General features: G+C 37.9%; 4 protein-coding genes across 7 annotated transcripts; 2 read left to right on the forward strand and 2 right to left on the reverse strand.

Annotated features, from left to right (window-relative positions):
* Positions 1-63: 63 nt before the first annotated feature.
* On the reverse strand, positions 64-5445 carry LOC149046496 (uncharacterized). 3 transcript variants are annotated; one of them, XM_089205596.1, is made up of 3 exons: positions 5368-5445; positions 815-893; positions 64-461 (listed from the first exon to the last, which is right to left on the reverse strand). In XM_089205596.1, the coding sequence occupies exons 2-3, from the start codon at positions 873-875 to the stop codon at positions 163-165; spliced, it is 360 nt and encodes a 119-aa protein (XP_089061722.1). In that variant the 5' UTR covers positions 876-893; positions 5368-5445; the 3' UTR covers positions 64-162. The 3 variants fall into 3 exon arrangements, with proteins under 3 accessions (XP_089061722.1, XP_089061720.1, XP_089061721.1); XM_089205594.1 differs by lacking the exon at positions 5368-5445 and adding an exon at positions 2062-2187; XM_089205595.1 differs by lacking the exon at positions 5368-5445 and adding an exon at positions 1991-2099.
* Positions 5446-5776: 331 nt separating this feature from the next.
* LOC113679365 (uncharacterized) lies at positions 5777-9740 on the forward strand. Its single transcript, XM_027196317.2, has 4 exons — positions 5777-5941; positions 7256-7735; positions 8274-8402; positions 8493-9740. Exons 1-4 carry the CDS (start codon positions 5860-5862, stop codon positions 8762-8764), a joined length of 963 nt encoding a protein of 320 aa, XP_027052118.2. The 5' UTR covers positions 5777-5859; the 3' UTR covers positions 8765-9740.
* LOC113679363 (glutamate--cysteine ligase regulatory subunit) lies at positions 9733-16635 on the reverse strand. The gene is made up of 10 exons (XM_027196315.2): positions 16402-16635; positions 14821-14892; positions 14540-14618; positions 13511-13567; positions 12833-12933; positions 12536-12631; positions 12134-12187; positions 11388-11448; positions 10908-11043; positions 9733-10682 (listed from the first exon to the last, which is right to left on the reverse strand). Exons 1-10 carry the CDS (start codon positions 16567-16569, stop codon positions 10640-10642), a joined length of 867 nt encoding a protein of 288 aa, XP_027052116.2. The 5' UTR covers positions 16570-16635; the 3' UTR covers positions 9733-10639.
* A 4-nt stretch (positions 16636-16639) lies between these two features.
* On the forward strand, positions 16640-26851 carry LOC113679364 (uncharacterized). Of its 2 annotated transcripts, XM_027196316.2 has the most exons (19): positions 16640-16936; positions 18562-18621; positions 18840-18910; positions 19554-19683; positions 19790-19858; positions 20185-20294; positions 20462-20546; positions 20756-20827; positions 21108-21203; positions 21846-21932; positions 22024-22118; positions 22421-22540; positions 23016-23076; positions 23867-23977; positions 24416-24480; positions 24669-24740; positions 25173-25275; positions 25471-25537; positions 25964-26851. In XM_027196316.2, exons 1-19 carry the CDS (start codon positions 16793-16795, stop codon positions 26077-26079), a joined length of 1734 nt encoding a protein of 577 aa, XP_027052117.2. In that variant the 5' UTR covers positions 16640-16792; the 3' UTR covers positions 26080-26851. The 2 variants fall into 2 exon arrangements, with proteins under 2 accessions (XP_027052117.2, XP_089061664.1); XM_089205538.1 differs by lacking the exons at positions 16640-16936; positions 18562-18621; positions 18840-18910 and adding an exon at positions 19105-19252.
* Positions 26852-26884: the final 33 nt, after the last annotated feature.

Genomic DNA, 26884 nt, shown 5'->3' on the forward strand with positions numbered 1-26884 from the left:
ATAGTTTAGTAGAGCTAATTATCAGACATTCAACTAATTCTATAGACAAAAACAAAATCAGAGTTTCATTTCCTTTTTTTTTTATTTTCTTCACATGAAAACTCCTAACATCCTACTGAGAAAATCGTTTACTCTGGTGTGAACCACAGACATTTTTACATGCTAATTACACAAATCTCCCTGACAGCATTTCAAGTCACAATCGACTGCTGTAACTCCAGGCATTCCCTGAAGGTCGGTGTTTTTAGCGTTTTTACACCGATCAATTGCTTCAGGTGTGCATTTGTCAGATGTTGTACAACCTTTTGAAAAAGTTACAATCGTGATGCCCATAACCTCAGAACTCGTCATGTGGCGGTGACAGTAAGTATCCTCTGATTCGCACGTCAACTTTTGAGTGTTCTGTTCACAGTCATCCCAGGAGACTGAGCTTATGCACACATTACATCGAAGGGCCCGGACTGAAACACAGAAGGTAAGAATCAACTTCAGTTAAAAAAATTCGGGAGGCTGAGGAAGGGAGGTAGTTAAATAATGTTCATAACGTGGTTGACTGGTTGGGGAATTTGTCTGAACTTTTTATTTGTGTGTGATTTTGTTCCTTTATTTTGAAGTTTGCGTGTTTATATTATTTGAATCAGTGCGTGCCCGTAAACAGATGTATTTACGCGGGATCGGATAAATTGACTTTGACGACCTATCGTTCAGACAATCGCATAAATCTCTGGGGGGTTACACTGTCGTGTTCGATTTGCTCTCTTCATGATGAGATGACATAATTGTTCATATGCTGGGAGAAATACGTATAACCAACCTGTGTTGAATACGGAGAAAGACACTGCAACAACGATAACCATCAAGTGCGTGAACTTCATCCTGTGACTCACTCTGGCCTAAAGTCAGAACATTAAGGTGTCGCCACAAATAAGTGTTTATAAATACAAATGCTTTTTAACAGGGGTTTCATTAAACTCCGTTTGCAGATGGTCTACTACCAGCTATGCGTCCTCTCACAGCTATCTCTGTAGCTTGCAAGTTCTCGCATTCGGATTTCGCCTTACGGCCCCTTTCCCGACACAGACGCCTCTACTGACAGCGCCAATGGAAAGCGTTACTGAAACCCTTAACCTGGATGGAAAAAAACAACATCGCTTTCTGCTAGCAAGAGGAAGGAGTATAAGCAAGAGAATATGATAATGATATTTTCTTTTGATACAAGCTGAAGCACATATCAGTATTGAGCGCCAGCATCACTCTTGAGAAGTTAAGTAGATCCATTTTAACTGGAAGTAAAAAACACTTATGACGGGTCTGAAAGTTGTAAGAAATGCCAAATGTTAAACAAAATGAAAACAATTAATATAAACGAAATCCGTACTCTTCCTGTTGGTTTTGTTTATGATGAATCTTATTATCTTCTTGGAGCCATCTGTTCAAGTAGAAAGTCTGTACTGCTAAAGTTATTTGCTAACTTAAGACATTTGCCCCTTAAGGTAATCCCTACGCGTTGGTATAGTCAGCGGGAAACGAAAGTTCGGCCATGTTACTCCGGTACGGGAAGAGGAAGATTTTGGTAGAGTTAAAATAAAATTTACGTAATCCTCAGCTCTATAGTTGGGCGGAAAGATTGGAAAACTAAGGGACCCAAATCGCCCTTTCGTTCTTCGCTCTGCTGCTACTATCACCCCGTTGATTGTTTCACTCGGATTGCCCTGTTTTACTCGCTGAACGCCTGGAACAGACCATCAGCTTGCCAGCGACGATGACTTCGGGCCTCTGTGCGGTTGTACGCGATTGAGTTCATAGTATCTTCCTAGGATGGTTTATGCATCATTACACCAGACGGTGGCAACTCTATCACTGGCAGATCGGCGCAATATTTAAGAACGTGCCGCCTTTTATTGCCTGAGGATGAGCATTACGTGCAGTTTCCCAGCCTTAGACGGTCTATCTAATAAAGTCTGACTTTGAGTAAATTATCAAATCTTACCCCAAGAAAATCTGAAATTCAAGATAAAATTTTCTCCAAGAGTGAAAAACCTTTTCACTAGCTCAACATACCTTGTTAATGAGATAGCTTCACAAGTTAAGGTGAGATTAACGAATCCGATATGTGTCAGGTATTTAAACAAAACAAATCCCTCGCTTTGCTGAGGGGGGGAAAAAATTCTATCGCGAAACTTTTTGTCTCCACGGAAACAATTGTCGTCGTATGTCGTATGATTATATGGTAGCTTTAAACCTCCGAATCAGCTTGTATATTTTCTTTTCCCAATGTAGGTCATGGGATGATATTCTAAAGACCTTTGTTTTTTTTTTTTCAAATTTCGATCTGTTCACGAGTATATAAATGCATACATTTAAAAAACAAAGGAAAGAACCATTGAGACCCCCATTCGGAAAACAAAACATAAAAGCTGAAGAGGTGCGCGAAATGGTTGGAAATTATATTGGGATTCATTTTGGCGAAACAGATAAATTTATGTTATTAGGATTTCATCCTGCAAAATCTGCTTTAATCGCTGAAGAGCTTTGGTCTTTGCATGACATGAGCTAATTTTATTTTAAGAAGACCTCCACTTGTGGAACAAATCGTCGTTGAATTATCAAGAATAGTCTTTGCAATTAAAATTCATTGCCATCACTAGAACGTACGTGTCAGAAAAAAATCGGAAAAAAAAATTAGTTCTATCGAGTTGATTGTGCATCAGTGCACCATTATGATAGAAACACTTTTTTTAGAATTTCCTTGTTCAGTGAATAAATATTGCTGCAGATTTTGAAGATCCCTTGGTACGTGAAGAAACCGGAGTCTTTCCGTAATTTTGCGGAGTCCGGGGAAGGCTGGATATTAAACCTCGTAAAGTTGGCCCTCGTTCTGTTATTTTTTTCTCTGCAAAAACGTTTATCGACAATTTCCGATGATAACTCATCGTAATCCGAGTGGCGCAGTGACTGAATTCCAAACGAGATCTCATCATGTTACTGGGCAGAATCGCTGGCAGGCCTACACACACTCGTTGATCTCGTTTGTCATAGAATCGGGGAAGCACTTAGCTTCACAGCTCATCGTGTCACCTTCTTTCGTCTGATCTTGATTAGAAGGAATTAAAAAGGAATAAAGTGCAATTTAATAGTCTATCGCTGTAGCCACTCAGACCAAAGAAAGATGAACTACCAAGAAAAATTATGAGTAGAGAAATGCCTGAAGTAAGCAAAAATGTAACTGACTAAGACGTGATTGTTCTTAAAAGTGCTTTTCGATTAAGTGTCCTAGGACTCAACCTATCTTAGCGAAAGAAAATACTAAGGAGCCAATGAGAACTTAAGATAAAAACAAGTTGCCTAAAGCGCGGGAAAACGCATGTGACCGGGTTGCGATTGGTTTCAGCTGTGTCTGATTGGTTGAGGGAGGTAGCGTAAATTTTCAGGACCAATCACAGAGGGAAGTAATGCAAACCTAGGCTAGCCAGACTTCTTTCGACACTCGATTGAAAATTAAATTTTGCATCTGATTGATAGGAGGCCTACCGCTGAAGGCTTAACAAAAGCCAGGCGGCCCAGACTGTTTTCGACGATAAATTGAAATTTCTCTAAAAACGGCCAAACGTTTCTATGAATTCTTGATCTTAAGGGATTTTTGCAACCAAGCAGCCAATAGTCTATGCCTAGGAATTAACCGATAGGATTCCAGAAATTTGTGTAGCGTAAAATTTAAGTCCAAAACTCGTTAAACCTTATAATTTACGTATCACCTTTTGCCTCTTTCTAAGACTCTTTGAAATTTCTTATTAATCCCAGAACTCCACTAAATTGTCATTATAAGACTCATTAAAGGTGCTACTCTTAAGACTGTAGTGATGAACACGAATTTTTAATTAGCGTATAACTTAGAGTTAAAATAAATTAGGCAAAATTTGCGCCGCTTTCGAGAGTCGGGTTCGATTGGTGACGATTCACCTCCCAAACAACTTGTAGATCCTGATTATAAATGCAACCCTTAAAATACGCAAAACTGCTGAAACATTGGATGGGATAGCCTTTTACTGATAGAGAAATTTTTAAAAACAAGTAAACCGGATTTTTTTCACGGTAACGATATTGTCATAGTACCAATCAGTGGACTGTTTAATGCAAACGTTTGCCTTATTCGCTCTGAAAACAAACTATTTAAAGAGGTGAACTATTCATTTTATTACAAACTAAGCAAGCTGAATTGCTTTTTATTCAAGCATTGTAACCTTCTCTCTCTCTTCGCTTTTTTCTTGCTTTTCGTGTGTATCTTCTTTTGCCTGATCTTACTTAAGTATTTACAATGCTATGATTGCGATATGACCTTATATTTACAAGTTATTGATTATCATGGGAAAAACAGCTTTGGATTATGGAACTGATCTTCTATGTAAGGCTTGAACTCATGATATATTTAGTCTACCTCGTTTAAAAACTCTTGACGACCTCGAATTGATAAGCGGGTTTTTGAGTCTTGCTCTTCCTTCTGGGATACGAGAAAACTCGTTTTAAAATATAGGTGTACTCTGAGAAAAGTCGCTCTCAAATACGCCATGGCTGGCTCTCGGCAAACTAGTTTAAGGTTATGGAATCACCTTTCTCATTTTTTCACTTTTAAAACCAGCACTTTTTTAAGTTTTCAAACCAAGGAGCAAAACAGCCGTTTCTTTGAAGGAACAGACTTGTTTAAATCAAGTTTTAAATCATATTTGAACGAGGTTGATTTAGGCTAAGTTATATGAATTCATACCGAGCTTGTATGACGCAAAATTAAAAATGTCTCACCTGATGAAGGTTCCTGTCGAGTAATAACCGGTAGACAAGACCAAATTAAAAGAAACACCAGCAAGACCCTGCTATAACTATTTTCCATGTCCTAAAGTTTGATAGCACCAAGGGAAATACGACTCTACCTCACTGTATGATTGGTTATTGAAAAGCTGAACGCATGTCGCACGTGAAACGCATGGAGAGCAGATTCAAATGAGATCATTACCGTTGCCCAGTAACATGCGAGCAAATCACTCATTTATAATTGTTGACAAGATGATGTTGAGATCGTTTGGCTGTACTTGATTAAAATCACCTATTCATATTACTAATCTAAAGGCACTCGAAGCTTTAAGATCATACACAACTGTTATAACACGACAGTGAGTGAACTCGCGAAATGATGCATTCTTCCAAAAGACCCAAACTTTTAATTCTTCCATCCCTTCCTCTCAAATTTTCTTACATAAATTTTGATCTGTATTTAAAATAATTCACATACGGCTTATATTACCTCTGGTGTATAAGCTGAGCTAAAAGTTTCCCTTGACTTTACTAAGAATAACATAAAAGTAATTATCTTACCAATGTATGTTTTATTCCTAAGTTAGACACCCTCTCAACTGAATGCGACTGCAACACGCGAATTTATTTGTGCTCACTGAGGAACGCGCGCAAAATTTGGAACAATTATTAAAGCTAATCAGACCGTGTCGTGATCGAAAAATCTCGCGCCAAAACAAGACTCCCTCAATTCTACGTTTTCACATTTAAAATTTCCGGGAAGGAGAGGATAGGTGAAAGCTTTTGGTTCCATCTTCTTCCACCGTTCAAAAGTAAATGATAAAACGAAAGATGTCGTGAAAAGAAACCCAGCGAAGTTTTAGAAAACAGCACAGTTTTATTTGGTTGAGTGCTCCCCTTATTTCAAGCGCGGTCACGTCACAGCTGAGGAACTGTGCAAATTTGCACTCTCGTTTATTTATTGAAGCCTAATGAAGTATGACGATTTTGATGCATATACACTTATAACTAACTAAGAGCCGCGATGTATATCGGCCGCACGACTTTGAAACCATGAAGTATTTTGTACTGGTTGCCGTGGGAATACTGACCCTGAGTCAGGAAATATTCTTGATTCGTGTTTCGCAGACAACAGGTGAAGTGTCAACCATTCGAATCCGACTCAATTTTCTTAAGATCGTTACACAAATTAATCAAATGCTTACCATGTTTAACACAACTCGCGCATTTAAAAATTGCTTAGGAATCTTTCTCTTTGCTTTCGTTGAATTTCTCAACTCTAAAGAATTGGCAAGAATTTCATTTGCATCTAGTTGACTCTGGAAACAGAATACTTGTTTATTTTCAATGTTAACCCTGGCTATATGTAGCAGCAACGCATTCTTTTCCAATTGGCGGGAAAGTGGAAGTCTAACTGTCACCGAACTGTGAACAGAACACATCGTGGAGTTATATGGTGTATAACATAGAATTTTTTAACTTGGAAAGAAACTAAGAAGGAGAAATGCGCTGAAATGCAAAGTTTGACCTGTTGATGGAAATTTTACATCATCGGCACCGAGATGCTTAACGTTAAAAACGTTTTCTTATCAAATATGGTAAACGACGTTTACAGCTAAGCTAATCAAATTTTTTCTGTAACTCTTCAGTGCAGCTATTAACCGATTTTTCTCCCTATCAGTCACAAGCAAGGATTTATCAACAAAATATTTATTTTTGTTCTATGGCGGGCGCATTTTTTCGTAGCATCCATAATTACTGTTTTGTTTTCTGTAATTTATGCTGAGCGCCTCCCGCCTGATTAATAAAGATAATCGTTCTTTAAATTTCCTATGCTAACTGGGTAACCAGGCCTAAGTGAAAGTGCTAATTTCATTTCAATTTCATTTTCATGTTGGAATAAAAAAATGGAAGTGAGTGAAATCATACACAAATTTTTGTTGTTCAAACAGATACTGAGATCATCATTAATGAGAGTTCGTCTTCTTCTTTAACATAGAAGGATTTTTAAGAGTTTTGTACGATTATGAAGTCTCGTGTTTATCCACACTACCACAGAGTTGAAATTTCTTGTTCATTAATGAACTCTCATCTGTCTCAATAAAATTGAGCCTTTTATTCTGCGAATTTACTCCTATGGATGAGATACCTGGTGACTCACAGCATGAGTGTTATGACAACGGCAAAAAGAATTAACCCTGACTTACTCGCTTTTCCTACAATCCTTAGATAGAAGTAAAAATACCTTATTCACAGTTAATGAAAATATTGATTTAACTCGGCGTAAAATCCGCTTTGACAGACGGCACGGTTTTTTTCGCCGTTTGCCGATCGTTGCCCTTCTACGTTGTTGCCCGATCTTAAAATAAATAATTTATATAGTCTTTTACAGATGGAAAAAAAAGTTATACACATTGTTGAATTTGTTTTTCAACCCATTCTACGCTAGCTGCGGATGCCAGCAATGTGGACGAATGCACCGATTACAAAGAATTGTCTGGCCCTTTTCGCACTTTTACATACTACAATGCCTCTCTCGAGATGTGCGACGACCATTTACAACGTGGATGGTACAGGTTCTTGCGACGGGCAGGCCGTATGATGCCTACAAATTGTGTCCCTAAGTTCCATTGCGGTACTTACGGACCCGGATGGTTGGATGGGGACCATCCCATGCCCCAAGATGGGAGGGTTATGAGGAGAATATGCTTTCACCTCGAAGGGGAGTGCTGTAAGGAGTGGAAAATGATCCAAATCAGAAATTGTGGGAACTTCATGGTGTACCATTTAGAGCCCCCGCCCGAATGTCCCATGCGGTATTGCGGGGATGCTGTCACGGAGGAAGCCCATATTCTGGAGGAAGAACACCCCACAGTCAAAGAGGAGCTGACTCCTACTGTTGAGCAGAAACGCCCGATTGTTGCTGAAAGTGAGTACCTCTGATTGGATTCCGAAAGCTTCGGTTTGACTCGCACGGTTTCTACCTGAGCTCCCCAGCAAGTTTCCGATTGTTGGTTGTAATCAGTGTTTCTTTTATGGATTATCATTACTCTTTTGGCCATTATTATTTAAGATTATGTCTACAATAATTTGTATACTCTGGAAATTGACACCTCTGCAACTCCGCGCGTTTACAATCTCCTTGCCGCAAGACAAGTAAATTTTTATGAATTGATACTCTGACTGTGACAGCTTGCCTTGACTCTAACGGTCAATGACCACCATTAATATCCTTGGTCACTTGATAAAAAGCACATGAGCAATGAGCGCCGACGCAACAACTCCCTACATCGTTCTAATCGCTTGCTTTAGAAATAAAAGTCCTCTTATCCAATTTTAAACTTGAATTGCGCAAATGATCAGCGAAAGATCTTCAGTTGACTGAAATTCTTTTCACACATAACTTAAAACGTTGACACACTCAAACGTGAACGCACTGCTATTCCACCTTTTGCATTTTGTCACAGTTCCTGATGAATGCGAGAATCACGGTTTATTGGATTCGGCGGACAGATCACAAGGATTCTACGATCCTTTTGTATCTCTGACTGACGCTGGTCTCTCTCCTGGATGGTACAGGTTCAAAGACAGCGCGGGTGAGTGACTTTGATCATTTGTCGTGAAACGTTCTCAAGCACTCCTAGATCTCATTAGTAATTCTCCTTAATGTGTCTTACGATTCTTAGGTTTTCAGATGGCAGATCAATGCGTGAAGTTGTTTCACTGTGGCACACACGCCACTGGCTGGTTAAAGAATGGTCATCCTACGCAGTCAGAAGGGGCTGTGGCCAGAGATGTCTGTTTTCATTGGCGCGATGACTGCTGCTACTTTAGGCAACAAATCATGGTTCGTCGGTGTGAACATTTTTACATTTACAAATTCCCTCGAATGGACATAAGCTACCTTCGATATTGTGGTAAAGGTTCTGTCATGGATAACCACTGGCTAACCCATTAATTCCTCAACATCTGATTGTTACTTCTCCCCTCCGGCTGCTATACATTTCCTTATAAATTAATTAGGAGAATTTGGAGTTAGATCATGATTACAACTTCTACCTGTCAGGAGTGATGCGTTTGAGTAATCTCATCACCAGTTTGCTGTATAAAGTATAGATATTACAGGGAGAAGTTACTTTTTAATCACCTGGGAGTTAAGGGGTTAAAAGAATGAGTAGTTCAAGTTAAAATGGCGCTACCTCGTAATGTTTTGAGTGATTTTTTTTTGTCCTTGAAGTGGAGTATCGTTTTTAATTAGAATAAATCCCTGTAATTATCGTTTGCCGGTGCGGGTTGATGATGGCTAGGAGTAAATGGGTAATATTAAGTGAGTAGAGAGAGGAATAATCGGGAAGATATTTAAGCTGGATATATTCCCAATTTTTTTGCGTGGCCTCCAATGGTACAACACTTTGAAGAGTCACGCAGCGGTCCCTCAACTGTCAAACGTTTGCCAGCATGCGCGAACTTCGCTTCAGGTTGTAAGAGCCAACTTGTCTTCGAAGAATTATCCACAACCATACAAACGAGTAATTCGCGGTGCTTGAAAACAGTATAACTGCTTTGATAAAGCTCAAAAACAAAATCATAATCATGGTAAATCTGCAGAAAGCCCGTAATTAAATAAGCTTTGTAAACGAAAAGTCCGGCGCTTCCATTTTCTATACTTTTGTTTCCATAACAACAACATTTTCCTTAGAAAGTTTGCGCGGGAATTTGGCGCGCGGCCAGCAAAAATTGATCCCTTGTACATGTCCTACCTTTGACCGCTATGTTCGTATGGCCTTATAAAACGAGCGGGTATGAGATTCACAGGTCACACCTTGAATAAGAGAAATAATTGAAGACGGTGTACAAATTCGATCACTCTCTTCTCGTATTTCAACCAAGCTTTCAACGGAAGATAGAAAATAAACGAACTGAAAGTTTTAAAATGTTTCCGTATTTATTTAGACCTGTTACCTATCCACTCTAATGTTTAGCATATAAATACGTACGAAATCTCGAAGAATACGCGGAAATTTTTACGATCGTCTTATATCCAGAGGACTAATACTTATGAGAGGTTGAATACCCTTTCGAAGCACAAAGGGTCTGATCAACGTTTGAATTAATTCTGCATGCAGCCTTGCGTATCGTGGCAACAAGTTAATGAAACGAAAGAAAAATAACTCGAATTGTTCATATGGGAATTGGCGTTCAGTGGATAGGTTAAGAACAAAGCAAACCAACTTCTTTCAGCGCTAAACGTATTTTCACAAACACAAGTATCTTTTTATGTATCGTTCTTATTATTCACATCTTGGTTTTACGCTTACTGCATTGGTTTGTCGACAGGAGCCCATTACTGTTTGTCGATAATTTAAAAAAAAAAAACCCTTAAACAGTTCATCTGAACTTTCTCCATAAGCAAAACACCTCATTTCTTGTAGAGTTAAAAATCCACGGATCGCGGTTACCCAGCTAGAATGTACTTGAAACCACTTAGAAAAGTTTGCTCCATCCAAATGTTCTCAAGAACGTCACTTACATGTATCAAAATTTCCTTACATGTATTCCCTCCCTCTTTCCCCACCACTTAAATTTTTACAACAAATAAAGAAACAAAAAACTTCCGAAAGTTGTCCGCCAGTTCTGAAATGAAGCGAGGAGGTTTGAATCTTTTAAATCCGCAAGCAGATCTCGAAATGTCAATCTGAATTCACGTAATAAAAAGCCATTATTCGCGTTCTACAGAGCATCAAGTGAACACTTAGTAAATTCTACAGAAGGCACGAGGGTCTGAGAAAAGCATATATATTCTGCAGTCATCGCTTTTTTGGAAGTTGTACATCTAATTGAAGACCATTTCATCCTGTTCGCAGAAGACTATGTACCTAAAGAGAAAGAAATAAAGGTTTTAACCCTTTACATCCTAACATCAGTATGTATGTTCTCCATACGATTCTCTTTACACTTCTAAGGTGCTGAAAGGAGAATTTATTTAATGATCAGGAACTTCGTAAGTTAGTGATCATTTCCTACTCAATCCGCGGCTGAGCGCATGTGATTCAGACAGGGAACAGTTAGGAGATCACAGCGTCATGAATTTTTCAACCTACCCTTTGTTCTTTATAACTCCACGACATTTAACCAGCACTGAATACCTCAGAGCCCACGCAGGTCTCCATCCTTGGACCGGTACATTTTCGTAGCTCTCTTTCAGTACCTCCTCGAGTCTCCTCTTGGTCAGGATATCTGAAAAGAGGTACCGAAGGATGAAGTTTTGAGTCTTGGATTTCAAAAGGGATTAAATTCCCACGCCAGCCTTAACTACAGAGCTTGTTCATTCGGTGCTGGTAATTATACCAAAAAATAAGAACAAAATTGGAAAGATGGTTCATTTTGAGCTTGGTATGACAAACATTTTTTTTCTTTTTCGGTGCACTATGTATCCTGAATAAGCTAAGGAAGACAAGTAAAATTTAAATAAAATTTAAATACTTCAAAATAAGGTGTAATAATTGTCAACCCTTGTAATTACAAGAATTTTGGTGTCCAACAATGATTTCAACGAAAAGTTTTGGATCAGTTTTCAATACCTTTTGGATCAGCATGTGTCAGAAGCTGGATGTCATGTTTATCACTAAAGTCTACAAGCTCCTAAAGGATACAATTCAAAACATGTTACATGAATGACAGGTACCCAGTCTTCCCGTTTCAGTTTTTAGTTGAATTGAATATACATGTAAGTGTGTCTCAATGGAGGAGATGACGACTGGGGTTTTTATACAGTTCTTTATTGAAGATTTAAGTATTAAAGTTTCAAAAACTGAATTGGATAAAAAATTCCACTCGTTTTTTCTTCCATCGTGATACACATATATCTAATTCTGTCAAAAATTCTGGCAGCTTCCTGTATGAGTCAGGGGATCTAATTTTAAACTGTAAAAATGTCCCACAGAGCCAATTGGTGCATGGCAAACATAACGGTGTGATATGCAAAAACCATCTCCCAAAAGGGGAGGTCTAATTAAACTTAAATTGATTGGATTGAGCAGCTTAGCTCAGCAGTGATATTTTTTGTGTCCTCATATACAGGTATTATTAGACATGAAACAACACAAACAGGACAAATTTTGAGAAACAAAACCTACACCAACAAATTACAGTAAAGTAACCAAACAAAATGCTAAAAAAATCAGAGCATTTATAATATTATAAGTATATGGATAAGTTACATAATTTGATTTTACCAACAAGCTCATACCTTTGGCATGACACAACAAGTATATGGATTAAGTATATGGATAAGTTACATAATTTGATTGTACCAACAAGCCCATACCTTTGGCATGACACAACATGAAGCAAGATTAACTTGATTGATTTCAGGTTTGATCTGGAAAGAAATAAAAAACAGTTAGCAGCAGTTAGCAAGAGGATTGTATACATTCATACATGCCAGTGTACATAAACTATGCAAGTGTTTAGGTTGCAGAGGGTGGAATTTTTTTATTTGAAGCTTAAAGTTTTTTTTACCCAGAATTTCAAGCAAGAAATTTAAACTAGCAGTGGCAAAAATACAAATTAGATGAAATATGAGTTACATCATGAGACAGTACAGGTCATCAAGTATCAAGGACCCAGCAAGTATACTTGGCCAATGTGGTGAAAATGCCAAAGGTCTAAAATTTCTGCTGAAAAAACTTGTTTAATGTACAGTGTAACACAAGGTGTGAAAACATACCCTTGCCCATTCATAAAGTTTTTCCAGTGCATTCTTGTCCAAGTCACAGACACCCAGACTGCACACATATCCACTGTCCATCAAAACCTCCATTTCCTATATAATGATTATGATTAAGTCATCAAAATGTATCAAACTCAAAATCTTATACTGGAAATTATTGCCTGGTACATGTCTAAGAAGCATGCGAGATGTGCACACACAGCAAATAAAGTGCAGGGTGATCTGCCAATATACAATCATGTAATTGCACAAAACATTAATAATCTGGTATCTGTCTTTTTTTTAAAAACATACCTCCCAGAAACCTTTCAGAGCTGAGAGCTGCTCATCATCTGGAATTTCAGGCAATGCCAAAATCAATGTTTCCACAAAATCAATTCCCAACTCACACATGGCTATAGGAAAAAAAATTTAAGTTTTAAAAGTTATGTCAAAGAAATTTGATATAATTGTTAATCAGTGTTAATAGTCATGATAAAACACAATATTGCATTTTGGCAAATAATACCAGATCTTAGCAAAAACTGCGTATGGTACATACAGTTTTGGCTGTTGGACAAACAGCCTCTGTGGAGTGCAGGAGAAAATCTAAAATCCAATTTGACTAGTGTGTTATGGGCAAGTCAGAAACAAACTTTGCTTGCCCTTAAAATGTATTAGCCCAAGATGAAAATATTGCACTTCAGACCAAGCTGGACTTCTCTCTAAAATAAAATTTTTCTTGTACAGCAAAGGCTCATAACAGGAATCAGTCAGTTTTGATATTTTAAAAAGGGAGGAGAAATGCCATTGCAGACTATCATTTTTGCTTGAGGCCATTCACACAATAATGGAATCTGCTGGCAAACACTTGTCTTCGTGTTATTTCCTTTTCACTATGTAATTTTTTTGTGGTTTTAACCTCATCTCCTGCCAATAATGCTCACTACGCTGGATGTAAAGAATCATTGACATGCATATTATCAGTCTCACCTCTAAATAATGCATCTTGGACAAAGGCAGGGTTTAGTTCAATGGCAAATATCTTCACTGATGGATAAAATAAGAGACAAAACCAATAAAGATATCATATTGATCATTTCCCAAGGTTTAAAATATATCTTCAATTTTGTGAGATTGAAACTTTTGACAAGTGTTCTATTTGAAAAGATACTAAAGCTTGCAAATACACTATCAGTTTCATTGGAAATATGATGGGTCTTCAACCAAAGATAAGCATGTGAGGGAATCTTTGTTTACATTTTTTGGCTCATTGGCATAAGCTCTACAGTTTCCTATCAAGCTGCAAAAATGTTGCTACAAAATTATTGAAGCATAGGACATATCTTATACCCTTCTTTGAAATGTCCAGTCTGATACATCTAAAATTCGATCAGCCAGAAGATGTTCAAAAATAAGAAAGTATCACAAAGAATGCATGCGATCATTGGTATTAGCACCCAGAAAGTTTTAGAGTTTTACATGTTTCAAACACTAAGTCATCATGCTATTTCAACTTTTGAAATAATTTTGTGTGTTTTTCCAATAAAACATGTATACTAGCGAAGAAAAATGTAAACAATGCAAATATTTTTTTTTTATCAAGAGCAAGTAACAATACAAGATTGAAATGTTACAACAAGATTGAAATGTTACAACACCAGAATACAGTGAATGCATGACTAAGACAACTTAAATACTCCCTTTATATGACAGGTATTGTAAGCAATACAAAGTTGAGAAAATAACAATGTACTTATTTCTCCGAGCAAGGTTAAATAAATGTAAATGTCTGAGTTCTTGTCATGAATATTAATAAGTTTTGTTCCAATTGAAATAATTGAACAGAGTTAGTTCTAGACAAAACAGAAACATAGTATAGGGTATCTATTATTTCTGGGTGACAGCTCAGATGAAAAAAAAATTGCAGTCACTGAGTTTACAGTATAAGCCCATCATCTGTCCTCTTCTCCCAGTGCTTACAGTGGGAGCAAAACAACTTCCATACATGCTTAGACATACCTGAAATTTTGAGATGTTCCCTTTCTCCTCGTTCTATTTTCTCCACAAATTTTTTGTTTATACATCTTAAGGCCTTTTGCTAAAATGCAAAATGGAAAGTTTTGTATCAAAATGTAACCATAATTTCTCAGGGCGAAAGGGTAACCAAATAATGATCTACAGACTAAACCCTGAAATTCTTATTCCAAAGTTAGGGGTAATACCTTAAGGGGGGCACTACATCAAACACTTGCACAAAATACAAAGGTTAACTTAACCTAGACACACTCAATTCAACTTACTGGAACAAATTCCTGATCATTGTTGTTTGTGGGAAGCAAACTGTTCAACGTTGTTCCAATACTCTCTGAAAGCTGTGATGAAAAATATGCAGTTAATTTTGTAACAGAGCAGTTATGATACAAACCATGCTTCTTTTCAATAGTAAATGACTTCCTTATCATACTAACTAGATACTAGGCTCTATCATTGTCAACATGGTCAACTTCAGCCTCACTCCAAATCAAAGGCTTGGCAACTAAGTACACAACTTAATACAAGAAATTGCGATATTATCAAGCTGGGATTTCGCATTATGTTTCCCTTTTTAAATTTAAGTTAAGGGGAGCAAGAGTTAAAGAATTCCTACACATGTGTTTGCAAACTGTTAGTTGATCGCACTAATCATTTCTTCAATTTATTTTCAAAATTGCATTGATGTTGACTAAAGCTGACATGTTTCTGCAAGTTTCTAAAGAAAGTGTGGTGCTGCATCGGTCTGAGAGTATAGCGGGTAATTTAGTGTTAACAACTGAGTTGAAAACATAAACTGGCCTCGGCAAAGAGTTTAAAGGCTGATGTTTCGAGCATTAGCCCTTTGTCAGAGTGACTGAAGGAATTGTGGGTTGTGTGTGGGTTTATAATTATGTAGAAAATGGAGCTACCCTATTGGTGAGAATATGGGGATGAGTAAACAAGAATAAATTAGGTGAAGAAAAAGCACTCGTTGATACCGTGGGGAATAACCCATGCTCTCAATGAGCGCTTTTCATACACCTAATTCATTCTTGTTTACTCGTCACCATATTCCCACAAACAGGGTAGCTCCACTTTCTGCATATAAACCCACACACAACACACAATTTCTTCAATCGTTCTGACGAAGGGCTAACACCTTTAAACTCTTAACGGTGGCCAATTTACATCTTCAACTCAGTTGTTAACACTTACATGTTTCTGCATTGCTGACTCAGGAAATCACGTTCACCTTGACTTGTTTAGCTGAGCTAAGATACGAAAACAATTTAAACAGAAAACTTGTCGGATAAATTTGGAACGACAGTAAATTTGACTATCGCTTTCTCGAAAGCAAAAAACTGATTCTTTTGTTCAAAAAGTAAATGAAGGCGAGAATATCTTTTTGTAAATTGGTTTTAAAGCCCAGTTGTCGGCAGAAGTTGCTTTGTCACGATCAGGTGAATTTCATGTTTCATGACCTCATCCTCTACACCTAAACAAAAATCATCAGGAGCTTAGGATGAAAAGAACTTTTTGCAATTCAGAGCCCATACAAGAATAACAAATTTGAAAAAAATACATAAATACCGCGATCGTTTAGTGCATTAATAGAGGATTAGTTCACTTGTTCATCTAAGTTTCTCGTGCAGATGGACGATTTAAGCGAAACGCCCATTGAATGAGGGTGACTCAGCGAGAAAAGCTTTAAAACTTTTTACGTTTGTGTGGTAGAGAAAAATGGACTTCAAGCTTTCGAAAGGTGAAAAAAATGCCCTTTTTCAACATGAAGACGAATAATTTATAACTTATCTTTTCGTGAGCCACGTTATATTGTTACCGCTATAAACATCGATGATCAAACTTACTTCATCCTCAGAACTTGGGGTGGTTTTCCTTTTGATTCTATTCCAATTGGAAATGTTTCCTCCGTGTATGTACAGCTTCTTTACAAATTTAAGACTTTCTCCTGAGCTCGATTTCCCATTCAAACTGTCGTTTGTCATGCATTCATTTATGTTATCAGTGTTAGCCATATTCCACTTGTGTGACTGTGTGACTGAATACCGCCGGCTTGTGTCGAATACAGGTAAACAGCAACTTCCCAGGTGACTTTGCCGGTGTACGTGTCACGGTTTCTCTCTAACTAGTGAAAACCTCTGGCCGATGATCTGCTCTCCTCTGCAGTACTTTTTCGTTTTATTCGTACTTTAGACTTTTCAAACAATCAATAGTTCTATATTTACTGCTAATGTAACAATGTCAGCTGAGGTGGAGGGTATTTTGAGATCATTTTGGGAGTGGCGTTTACGAGAGAGCCCAGAATTCGCCACTCAAATTGGCGTGCACACTTACGATAACAAATTGGATTGTCACAGTTTGGAGGCGTATGTCAAAAGACAGGTACTGCATTCGATTGTTGTTAATATCACATGATTTTCTGAAAGCTGAAAAGTCCAAACAACAGTAGTTTCACTTCTCCGGGTGCACAAAATGCCCTTCGACTTTTGGAATAAATAATCGATTATTGATTGAAGTCGAAGTATAATTTTTTAAAAACTACGTTTATCGCGTGTAGATTGAAGCTAATAAGCGTAAAACCTGTGTGATTATCTTCAGTATTTTCGCGATTTTATTGCCTCTTAATTTTTTTTAAAAAAATGGATTTTACTGAACTTCATTTCCACTTCCGCAAACAGAGAGAATCTGAAACCTATTTACAAAAGCTAAATAGGACAGCAATCACAACACTCATGAAATAGTATAGTATTTAAGGCTGTTGAAGAACAGCTGAATCAGTTCAAATTGAACATTACAATTCAGGGTAAAATTTCTGCACAGCACCATACTACATTATGCATTCAGTTCTTGGATAGAGAAAACAATGACAAAAACAATAGATTGCCATTAGGAAAGGAGATTTGTTTTACAGTGGTATGGGGCTGTGTGGAAATTTTACCCAATTCAGTTTACAGACAGGACATTGCCCTCGTCCCCTCTTTCCTACAACAAAAGAAACAAAAACATATAAACAGGACAAATGATTTGATAATTAAAGGATGTGATTTATTGAGTGATTAATAATGGTAATTGAACTGAGTGGGAGGCAATTTGGGCTGAAATCATATGCATGATTTAAAAATTGAACGAGCACACAGCGCTCATTTGATTTGAAATCACAAATATGATTTCAGACCAAAATTGCATGACAAGAGGTTCAATTACCACTTTACTACATCCATTTTGAAATCACTAGAATACAGGAATTGGTCAGTTCAAATATTTTATTGATGCAGTACTGAGCTGGTTTGAAATTAAATTCATCCATTTTTGGGGGGGAAAAAATAAGAGCTTTGGAAACAAAAGTTGCAAAATTTGCAATGATACTCTTTGTCTTTTATTTTCCTGCAATTTGATTGGTTACTTTAAACAAGCCTTGAAATCTGATTGGTTGTTTTGTTTTTAGTGTAGCCTCCTCATTGGCTGAGAAAAAGATGCGATTTAAAGCAAATAATGGTGCAATTCATGAATAAATCACACTAATTAGAGCCAATCAGATTACAGAGACCACCAGTGATTTCAAAATGTGTGTAATAAAGTTATTAAGCTATTGGTTAATATGGTGAATTCTGAGTCTGACTTATTGTTGAGTCTGGATTATATTGGTCACTCATGGGAGTTAAAGGGTTAAAGATGAGTGCTATATCTGAGGAGAAATCAGCATTATTGAATATTTGCTTCAGTCGACAATCACTACAGGCTCAGGAATCTAGGCCAGGAAAGGTTAGAATGGGGTACATGACTTATTTGAAAGAGTTCCTATAGAATAATCTCTCACAAGTGAAAGTCGCATTCAAGAGACCTTTTTCTTTTTTTAAATAGAATGTATTTCAATGCTTGTGGATTACTTAGTATTTGTTGTTAGGCAATACTTTTTAAAGTTATTAGGTACTGAATTTTTTTATCTTTTTTATTTTTTCTCTATTTAAAAAAGTATATTTAGATGTTGATCTCTTTCTTAATCATAGGATGATTGCAAAGAGTTTTTGAAAAACTTGAGTGTATTAGGGAAATCTGAGCTTCCAAAGGTAATACTGAATGTTTCATTTTCTCTGCTTTTGATGTTAGGGGCTGTTTTGTGAGGTAAGTTTTTGAGGCAGAGGGTCTGGAGGGTACTATCCTTCATTTATATAAATATGTATGTCATTCTGTTCATTATACTGTAAAGTTTCTACATTCAAGAATTGTTCATGTTAAAGCCATTTGTCTCAGCCAATGTTTGTTTTGCATATTGATTTGTTTCCAGACTGATGCTTTGAATGTAAAACTTCTTGAAAGAGAAATCCAGACATATTTAGATGGCTGTGGCCACAAGAGGTTGGTTGATGTTCACATGTACAGTTTTAGCAGGCTCACTTCAATCAGTGGAGTATGTTCATATGAAATACTACTAATCATTTTGGCAGAATCTTTGAGTTCTCAAGCAATTTTTTTAGGGATTGTTTTCTCGAATCTTGAGCAGTTTGCTACTCTCAAGCATTCCTTATCCCACCCTCCCATCTTTCTTCCAGTGATCCAATCATGAATGTTGATGGTTGCCTGAAATGAGTAATCATGGCTGGGTTGCACTAATTTGCCACCCATGGGAATGGTGTAGCTGGGATCTGGCAAGAAATGTGGGAGTCTCAAGAGATCCAAGGCACCTTCACCTTCCCTTAGGTAATTGCCTGAAAGTGTAGAGCACTCTATATTTCCTTTACTGAGAACTGGCCTATCTCAAGCAGAACCTGAGAAACAGCTCTGCGCAGACTTGTTGAATTTTATTACAAGGTTGTTCTGTAGGTTGTAATGCAGATGCCAATGCATTGGAATATGTTGAGCTGGATTCATGACCATCTCATTGCAATGTTGTGTCCATGGACCAGACCCTTTACTGTCACAGTGCTTCTTTCTGGTCAGGAGTATAAATGTGTTCCAGAAAACTCTAACCACTGCATCTTTTGTTGCATAACCTTTTCAGCTTCCTGTTTCCTGTGATAAATTTGGAAGGACCTCAGCTAGAATTTGGAAGATTGATTTCTTGGATGAAGTTTGAAACAAAAGATGACTATGAAAAGTACCTGTCAAGACTGGAGGCTTTCCCCATTCAGGTACATGTACAATTGTTAGCTACAAATAACAAAACTTTGAGTTACCACACTTTTGCTATGAATCCAGTTTTTTCAAGGACTCAACTACATTTTATCATTGCTGTAGGCATCTGAAATAATTGGATTACTTGAAGAGGGAGTTAGGACACACCATATACCACCACGGCTAACTGTGGTAAGACCTTTTTTTCTTTTTTGAACAAAAACTATTGAAGTAACAACTACTAGAGCTATGTTCTGATCAGCACAGAAAAAATATGTGTGCAATACATGTATGAAAAAAAAAATATTATGTGCAACACATGTATGTGTCTGTGATGTTCTGAAACCTTTGAGGAGAAAATGCTTTTGCAGTAGTAAAAAAAGCTTTGAAAGTTATGAATTCTCTATTATGTTAGAACTACTCTAATGGGAAAATGTCTGAAACAAAAAATTTCATAGTACATGCATAGTTGTAGAAGGTTGTGTTTTGATTTATTTGTACATTTTTGTCGTTTTTAGGTACATGTGCCTGATCAAATCCAAAAAGTGTTGAATGCAGACTTCACAGATGATAATGATCTCTCTAAACCACTGAAGAGGTTTCCAGAAACATTTACAGAGGAGGAGAGGTAATTGATTCAATTTACCAATGTGTGCTGTTAAAGTAGTGCAGTCACTAGTTTATAAGGATAGTTAAATGGAACAAAACATTCATTCGATAATTGTGCTTGTTGATAGTTCATATATTTGCTTAAAGTTCATTTGTAGAGTTATTTACCCCTAAGCTGTTTTATAGGGAATTGTTTAGAGGGCGTGGTCTGAAACTTATAGAGGAGAAAGTCAAGCCAGCTTTTAAAAAGATTCATGATTATTATGTGGATGTAAGTAAATCATTGAAAAGTATTTTATGAGCACATTTTGTGCAAGCTCATCACGAGCGCAATTTTTCATAATTATTGTTAAGATAGTGGGTATATATTTTGGATTACTGCATTTTCCAACTGACCAATTGCATCAACAGAGTTAAAACGTACCATTCCGTTTTACTGAACTAGACTTTTTTCCAATTTTTGGGTTTTTTTTTCTGCAGAAGTATCTTCCTCATACAAGAGAGTCCATTTCATGCACTCATTTTCCAGGTGGAGATGACTTTTACACACAGGTAAATAATGAAAAAAGGTGTTTTGACGTGCGAGGGTTTAAGACAGTACTTCAAGGAGAAGATTTTTGGGAAAAAAACCTCCTATCCCCCACCCCTCCCCCTAAAAGCACTTACATCGATACGAGAAAGTGAAAAGTTACGTGACCGTCGGCTTTCTCTCTTGTGTGATGCTTTTTCGCGCGCGTTACTTCCTTTCCTGCGGGCTGCGGGCTGTTCTTACTCTAAAGTAAGGATGGCAAGAGATTGCCGTGATTGTTTATTGTCAACGCTTCTTATCCAGGCCTTAAAGTTCCACATTGCATGTGACATGTCAGCGAAGGAAGTCCACGATCTTGGTCAAAAAGAGGTTAAAAGAATAAGATCCAGAATGGATGAGGTAAGAAAATCCCGTGTCTCGTGCGGCGAGACCCGCGAGATTTGAGCCCTCGCAAATCCCTCGTAGATCTCTCGTAGACTCCTCGTAGATCCCGTCTAGACCCTTCGGAAATCTCTCGTAGACTCCTCGTAAACTCCTCGTAAGCCCCTCGGAGACCTCGTAGACCCCTCGAGAACCCCTCGTAGACCCAACGGAGACCCTTCGCACGCTCACTTCCCTCACGGGCTCGAAACCCGCGGGCTTCCCCGCTCGTGTCGCCACACTGATGAGAGTTTAAAAGAAACCAAACCGAACTAAACGTTTGGAAGATAGTTATTTGAATGAAATAAATGTTGGAATATACCAGATTCGACAATTCCACCTACGACACAAACATTTCGTGCTATGTCTTAAAAAATAGTGTTGGGGTTTTCCATTGCCTGCGAACCGAGGAGACTACATTTTTAAATGGTGTCGATCGGTTTAAGATGCCGTTCCCCTTCGACACCATTCGATTTAGTTACGGTCATAATTTTTGCCTCGTTGGAGTTGTTTTAATCTACCGTTGATCGTTTTCAAGCTTGAATTATTTATTGGCTTTTGTTTGGTAGAATAGAATTTTCCCTCCAAGTTGACATTTCAGACCGTTTTCTTTTTCCTTAGATTATCAAGGAAGTGGTTTTTCAAGGCAGCTTTAAAGAATTTCTCGATATGCTGAGAACAGAGAAGCGTTTTTATTTTGATACGAAGGTAATGTTATGTGGGTACTGAAAATGGGGAGAAAAGAACAAAATCTAAACTAACTGAAGGTCATTGCTTTTTGTCATCGTTTTCCTTGCAGGAAGAACTACTGAAAGGTTATAAAGATTTATGTGCGAAGGTTATCGAGCCAAAGTTGAATGTTTACTTCAAAGAAATGCCAAAGATGCCATTTGAGTAAGCCTTCCGGTACTTCCAGAAGTTTTTTCGTTAATTCAGAGTAATTTTCAATTTGGTATCAAAAGATTGGTGCAGAAAACCTATGTCACGCTCTCGCTTTACCTTGAGTTCTCATTCACATATCTATAATCTTGAATTCGCGTATGAAAGTCGAAATTTTCATTTCTGAGACTCACAAAAGCTAGTTTTCCAAAGGTCAGTAGGCTATCCTTCTCTTACTTATCGCGACCGCCTTTATATTTCTTGCTTGTAATTAATTGTGTGATTGCATTCTGCCCGTTGATTTTCATAACTTGCAGGATTATTGAGACGCCAGCTGATGCGGCCCCTGTGGCCCCTGCTGCTTACTATCTGGGTCCTTCTGAAGATGGTACAAGGCCGGGGGTGTTTATGGTGAACACTTACAAACACCATACAAGGTAGTATGTCCACAAACATGAACATAAGCTTTCTCATTTTGGGGTAAGAATAAATGCTGTGCGAGTTTTGTTTTCACTGTTTTTCATTTTGTGCTCATCTTTGCTACGTGGCTGTGTACATGTTTCTTCTGCTTTAGCGGGTAGGTTTCTGAGAAAATGTGGTCTGTCCTCTGCCATCTGTTTTGAGTTTAGTTATTATGAGACGCTCCTTTAATAGCTGTTACATAGAGTCGTAGTTCACGACTTTTGTGCCGGGAAGCTTAGTGAAACTAGAGAAACGAAGACCATTCTTTTTAGAAAAAAAAAGGCTTACCCTAATATTCATCTGAAACGTGGCCTTTTGCATGGCAAAGCAGGCACTTGTTGAGATCTCAAATAATACGCCCGCACGGGAGAGCGGATACGCTCCCTTCGTCTCGCGCGTCTGACTTCTTGCTTGCATCGGTGTATGAATATTTTTCGTGTTCCCTTTCAGACCTAAATATGAGATGGTGTCTCTTGCACTACACGAGGCAGTACCAGGACATCACTTACAAGTAAGTACAAGAAAGGGATGTGATGTGCGACACAAGGGACCTTAAAAATAGTGGGAAAACGTTTTTGAGAAATCCATGCGTTTATTATACTCCCTTTTTAAACTATGTTTTAACCCTTTCACTCCCGGGAGTGACCAAAAAGGAATTTCTTCCTACGTTATCGATACGTCTTTAAGCGAAAAGGTGACGAGAAGAGACAAAAATACAATCTACGAGACATTGTTTGATGTAAGACCAACTTCGCTCAGAGAAAATTTTGAGAAATGCATGGTGGACTGTTTGGAGTGTGAATATTTTTCTTTTTGAGCGAAAGGGGTAGATGAGCGACGTCATGGTTTGTATGTCTAAAAAGAAAAATGCCTCGGGTGTTTCAACTCGTCGTTTTCGTATATTCCACTTTAACTATTTTAGCGCTTGTCTGCGTAATACAAGATGTTTTTAGGAGTTCTTTTAACCCTTTACGCCTTAACATATGTATGCATATTCTCCATAATATATTCCATACAATTCCTAAGGTGTTGACAAGGAGAATACGTTTAACAATCAAGAGCTTCTTCAGTTGGTGATCATTTCCCTTATTCTCCTGACCTTAAGTGTGATTCAGGAATAATATTGTAAGGAGAAATTATATGCTAGTTATCATTACAGGTTAGAGGGTTAGGCTTTTTAAAGCTGTTAACAGTTTTAGTTGTGAGCAATTGCATAATTTCTAACTTAAAACTGTGCAAGTCATTTTGCATTGATTATCTATTTCGTGGAGACTCAACTGACAAGCATATTTTCGTTTCAGACCGCGTTTGCAATGGAGCAGGAGGAACAACCATCTTTCAGGCGTTATGTGGAAGACAGGAGGTACTATGAAGTACCAGCACGTTTTGCTATGCACACCGCTTACATGGAGGTATCTAATATGCAGTAATGAAACCGGTTTTCTTTTACCTTGTTATTGTCTCCTACTACAATTTTCAATTTAGTGTTGAATATAATCCCGGGTTGCTTTGGTTTTGCTTTATTTCTCTTTGTAATTGGTTCAGAAAACTCTTGTCACTTTCTCAACCAATCAGATGCAAAACTAAAACCAATCGCGACTTGGTTACTTGCGTCTTCCCGCGCTTTGGTTACCTGCGTTTTCCCGCGCTTTGATTACGTGCGTTTTCCCGCGCTTTGGTTACCTGCGTTTTCCCGCGCTTTGGTTAGCTTGCCTGTGAGTTCTCAGAGGCTCTTTTCCCTGTTTCTGGTTAGTCTCAAGTATAAGGCGCGAAATCTTGGCGGACAAACGCGGCTGTTAACTTTAAGATTATCTTATCTTTGAACTGAAATTGCGGCTTTTGATTTTCAGGGTTGGGGCTTGTATTGTGAGTTTCTTGGTGAGGAGATGGGTTTGTACCAAGATCCGTACGACCTGTGAGTAGACTGTGATTGTTCAGTAATTATAATGTTACCTGGAGAAGTTGGCGAGTTATGCTTACACTGCATGAACTTTACTTCAGAACATTGAATCATAGCTACTAAACTATTAAGAATTCTACTTCATGTAAAATATGTAGAATAATGTTACTCGGAACTGACGTCATCCTGATGATTTGTTTAAGGTTCGGCCGATTGTCTACCGAAATTCTCCGAGCGTGTCGGTTAGTCGTCGATACCGGAATGCACGCCTTCGGGTAAGAAATCTAGGGAAAAAAACACATTTGAAAGTTAAATGGATTAACGGTTGAGACTGACGAGCAGAGCATTAGGTAAGCAAATTTAATGAACGGACCAACGGATGAATGAGCATGAATACGAACGAAACAAGTAAACAAATACACAGACAGTAGGTAAAATAAGAGGGGTTAGTTTCTAAAGAAACTGTGGTGTTGCGTCGGTGGGAGAGTATAATAGGGTAATTTAGTATTCTCATCGAGTTGATAACATAAATTGGCCACTGTTGTAGCTCAAATATTTTGGCTGGTCGGAAATTGTTGTTCAAATAAGGAAGAGAAGAAACTTCAATGAGCTCGCGCAGGAAATTGCGCTAATTTACTGTCGGTGATGTGGTTTTCTAGTCTTTTTTCATCATGATAACGCCACCGTTTGATTTTCTCACGTTTTAGCTGGAGTCGACAACAGGCAGTAGATTTTATGGTGGAAAATACTGCCATGTCTTTTCATAATGTGAACACAGAAATTGATCGATACATCATATGGCCTGGTCAGGTATGTCATATCTCCTAGAATTGCCTCGTAAATAATCTTTCTGTACATTTGAGATACACTGAAGGCTTAAAACTAAAACTTGTCCTTCCTTTGGAGTCTTCAACGTTCTAGGATACTCCAGTTAAACGTATAGCAATATCATTTTCCTTTGCTCGTAAGTCGCTTATTGTATTATTTGTGGATACTTTGTTGCAGGCGTGCGCTTACAAAGTGGGCGAAATCAAGATCAGAGAACTGCGAAGGAAAGCAGAACAGAAACTGGGTATGAAACTTCAGCTATAGTAAATCTCCAGGAGAACCATATTGCTTTCAAGATCTGAGAGCTAACTATCTGGATCGAAGTAGAGGGAGCGCGTAAGCATTTCCTGAATAGCAGTAGATAATCGAGCCTAATCGTGAGAGTTTGAAGGCGTGTTAATAGAAATTCCCGCATCCATAATTTTTCTTTATCTCTTACCACCGGTCTGGTTTGCAGTCTATTAAAACTGTTAATAGAATTTATCGAGGGATTACTCCTAGGAGTGAGAGCGCTGAGTCTGTAACCGCAATAAATCGATTTAGTACCTATCTTCGAGTAGGTCTCGTATCCCTTTGAGCGTATATGATGAAATGTCTGCCCCTCACTTTGTTACATACCCGCCCTTAAATACAACACCTAAACGGTATATGCTTTTTTTGCTTATTTCAGGTGATAAATTTGATATTAAAGATTATCACCACGTTTTTCTGTCGGCTGGACCAATGGGCCTTGACACGCTGGAAGAGGCTGTGGACGAGTACATAGAGAACACATTGAACAAGTGAACACACGAGAGAGACACTGGTTCTGTGCGCGAGTCTCGACTGGCCTCGTGGTCCCGAGATTATCACTTGATTCCCCTGTTGATTATTAACACCCCCGGAAATCATATTTCCCCATGATTTTCAATTCAACTCTCATTCAATTCAATTCAACTCTCTCTCTCTCTCTCTCTCTCTCTCTCTCTCCGGTCATTTGTGAATCCTGAACCCCCAAATTGCAGCAGACGCCCGGGATATCAATCGATACCTTTGATTTAAATTTCACCTCCAAAGATCCTCTCGACTATTATTCATCCCTGTTATGTGTTGTTACCAAACGTATTTTTTGTATTCCTAAGGTGTTTGAAGATGAAATCCCTTTATGACAAGAGATACCCTCACTACCTCTTGCTATCATTCAGTTATCCCAAAATTACACGTCCGTATAATTAATCTGAATGAAAGCGTAACTGGACCACGCAGAATTGGAATAGAGTCGAGGCCTGAAAATTGGAATTTTCACCACAATTGTTAGGACTAATGCGACATAAAATTGAATAGATGCGTAACTCTGCTATTTTAGAAAATGAGGTAGGAATACAGGTAATATAAATACTTAAAAGGTATAGTTTCTTATTTAAATCGTTAATATTTTTTTTAAAGCTCCCCAAATTTAGAAGAATGTCGTGCTCGTAATCTGAAATGTTATGGTCGGAATAGGAATAGTGAGTTTAAAATCATTTCTTATCAGCAGATTTTTTGGAAAAATTGAATAAAGAAGTTTCGTCTCCACTGACTCAGAGACTGAAACAGTGCAATTCTTATTAAG

This window comes from Pocillopora damicornis, chromosome 4 (assembly GCF_964200805.1).
Source record: "Pocillopora damicornis chromosome 4, jaPocDami1.2, whole genome shotgun sequence".
NCBI classification, from domain to species: domain Eukaryota; kingdom Metazoa; phylum Cnidaria; class Anthozoa; order Scleractinia; family Pocilloporidae; genus Pocillopora; species Pocillopora damicornis.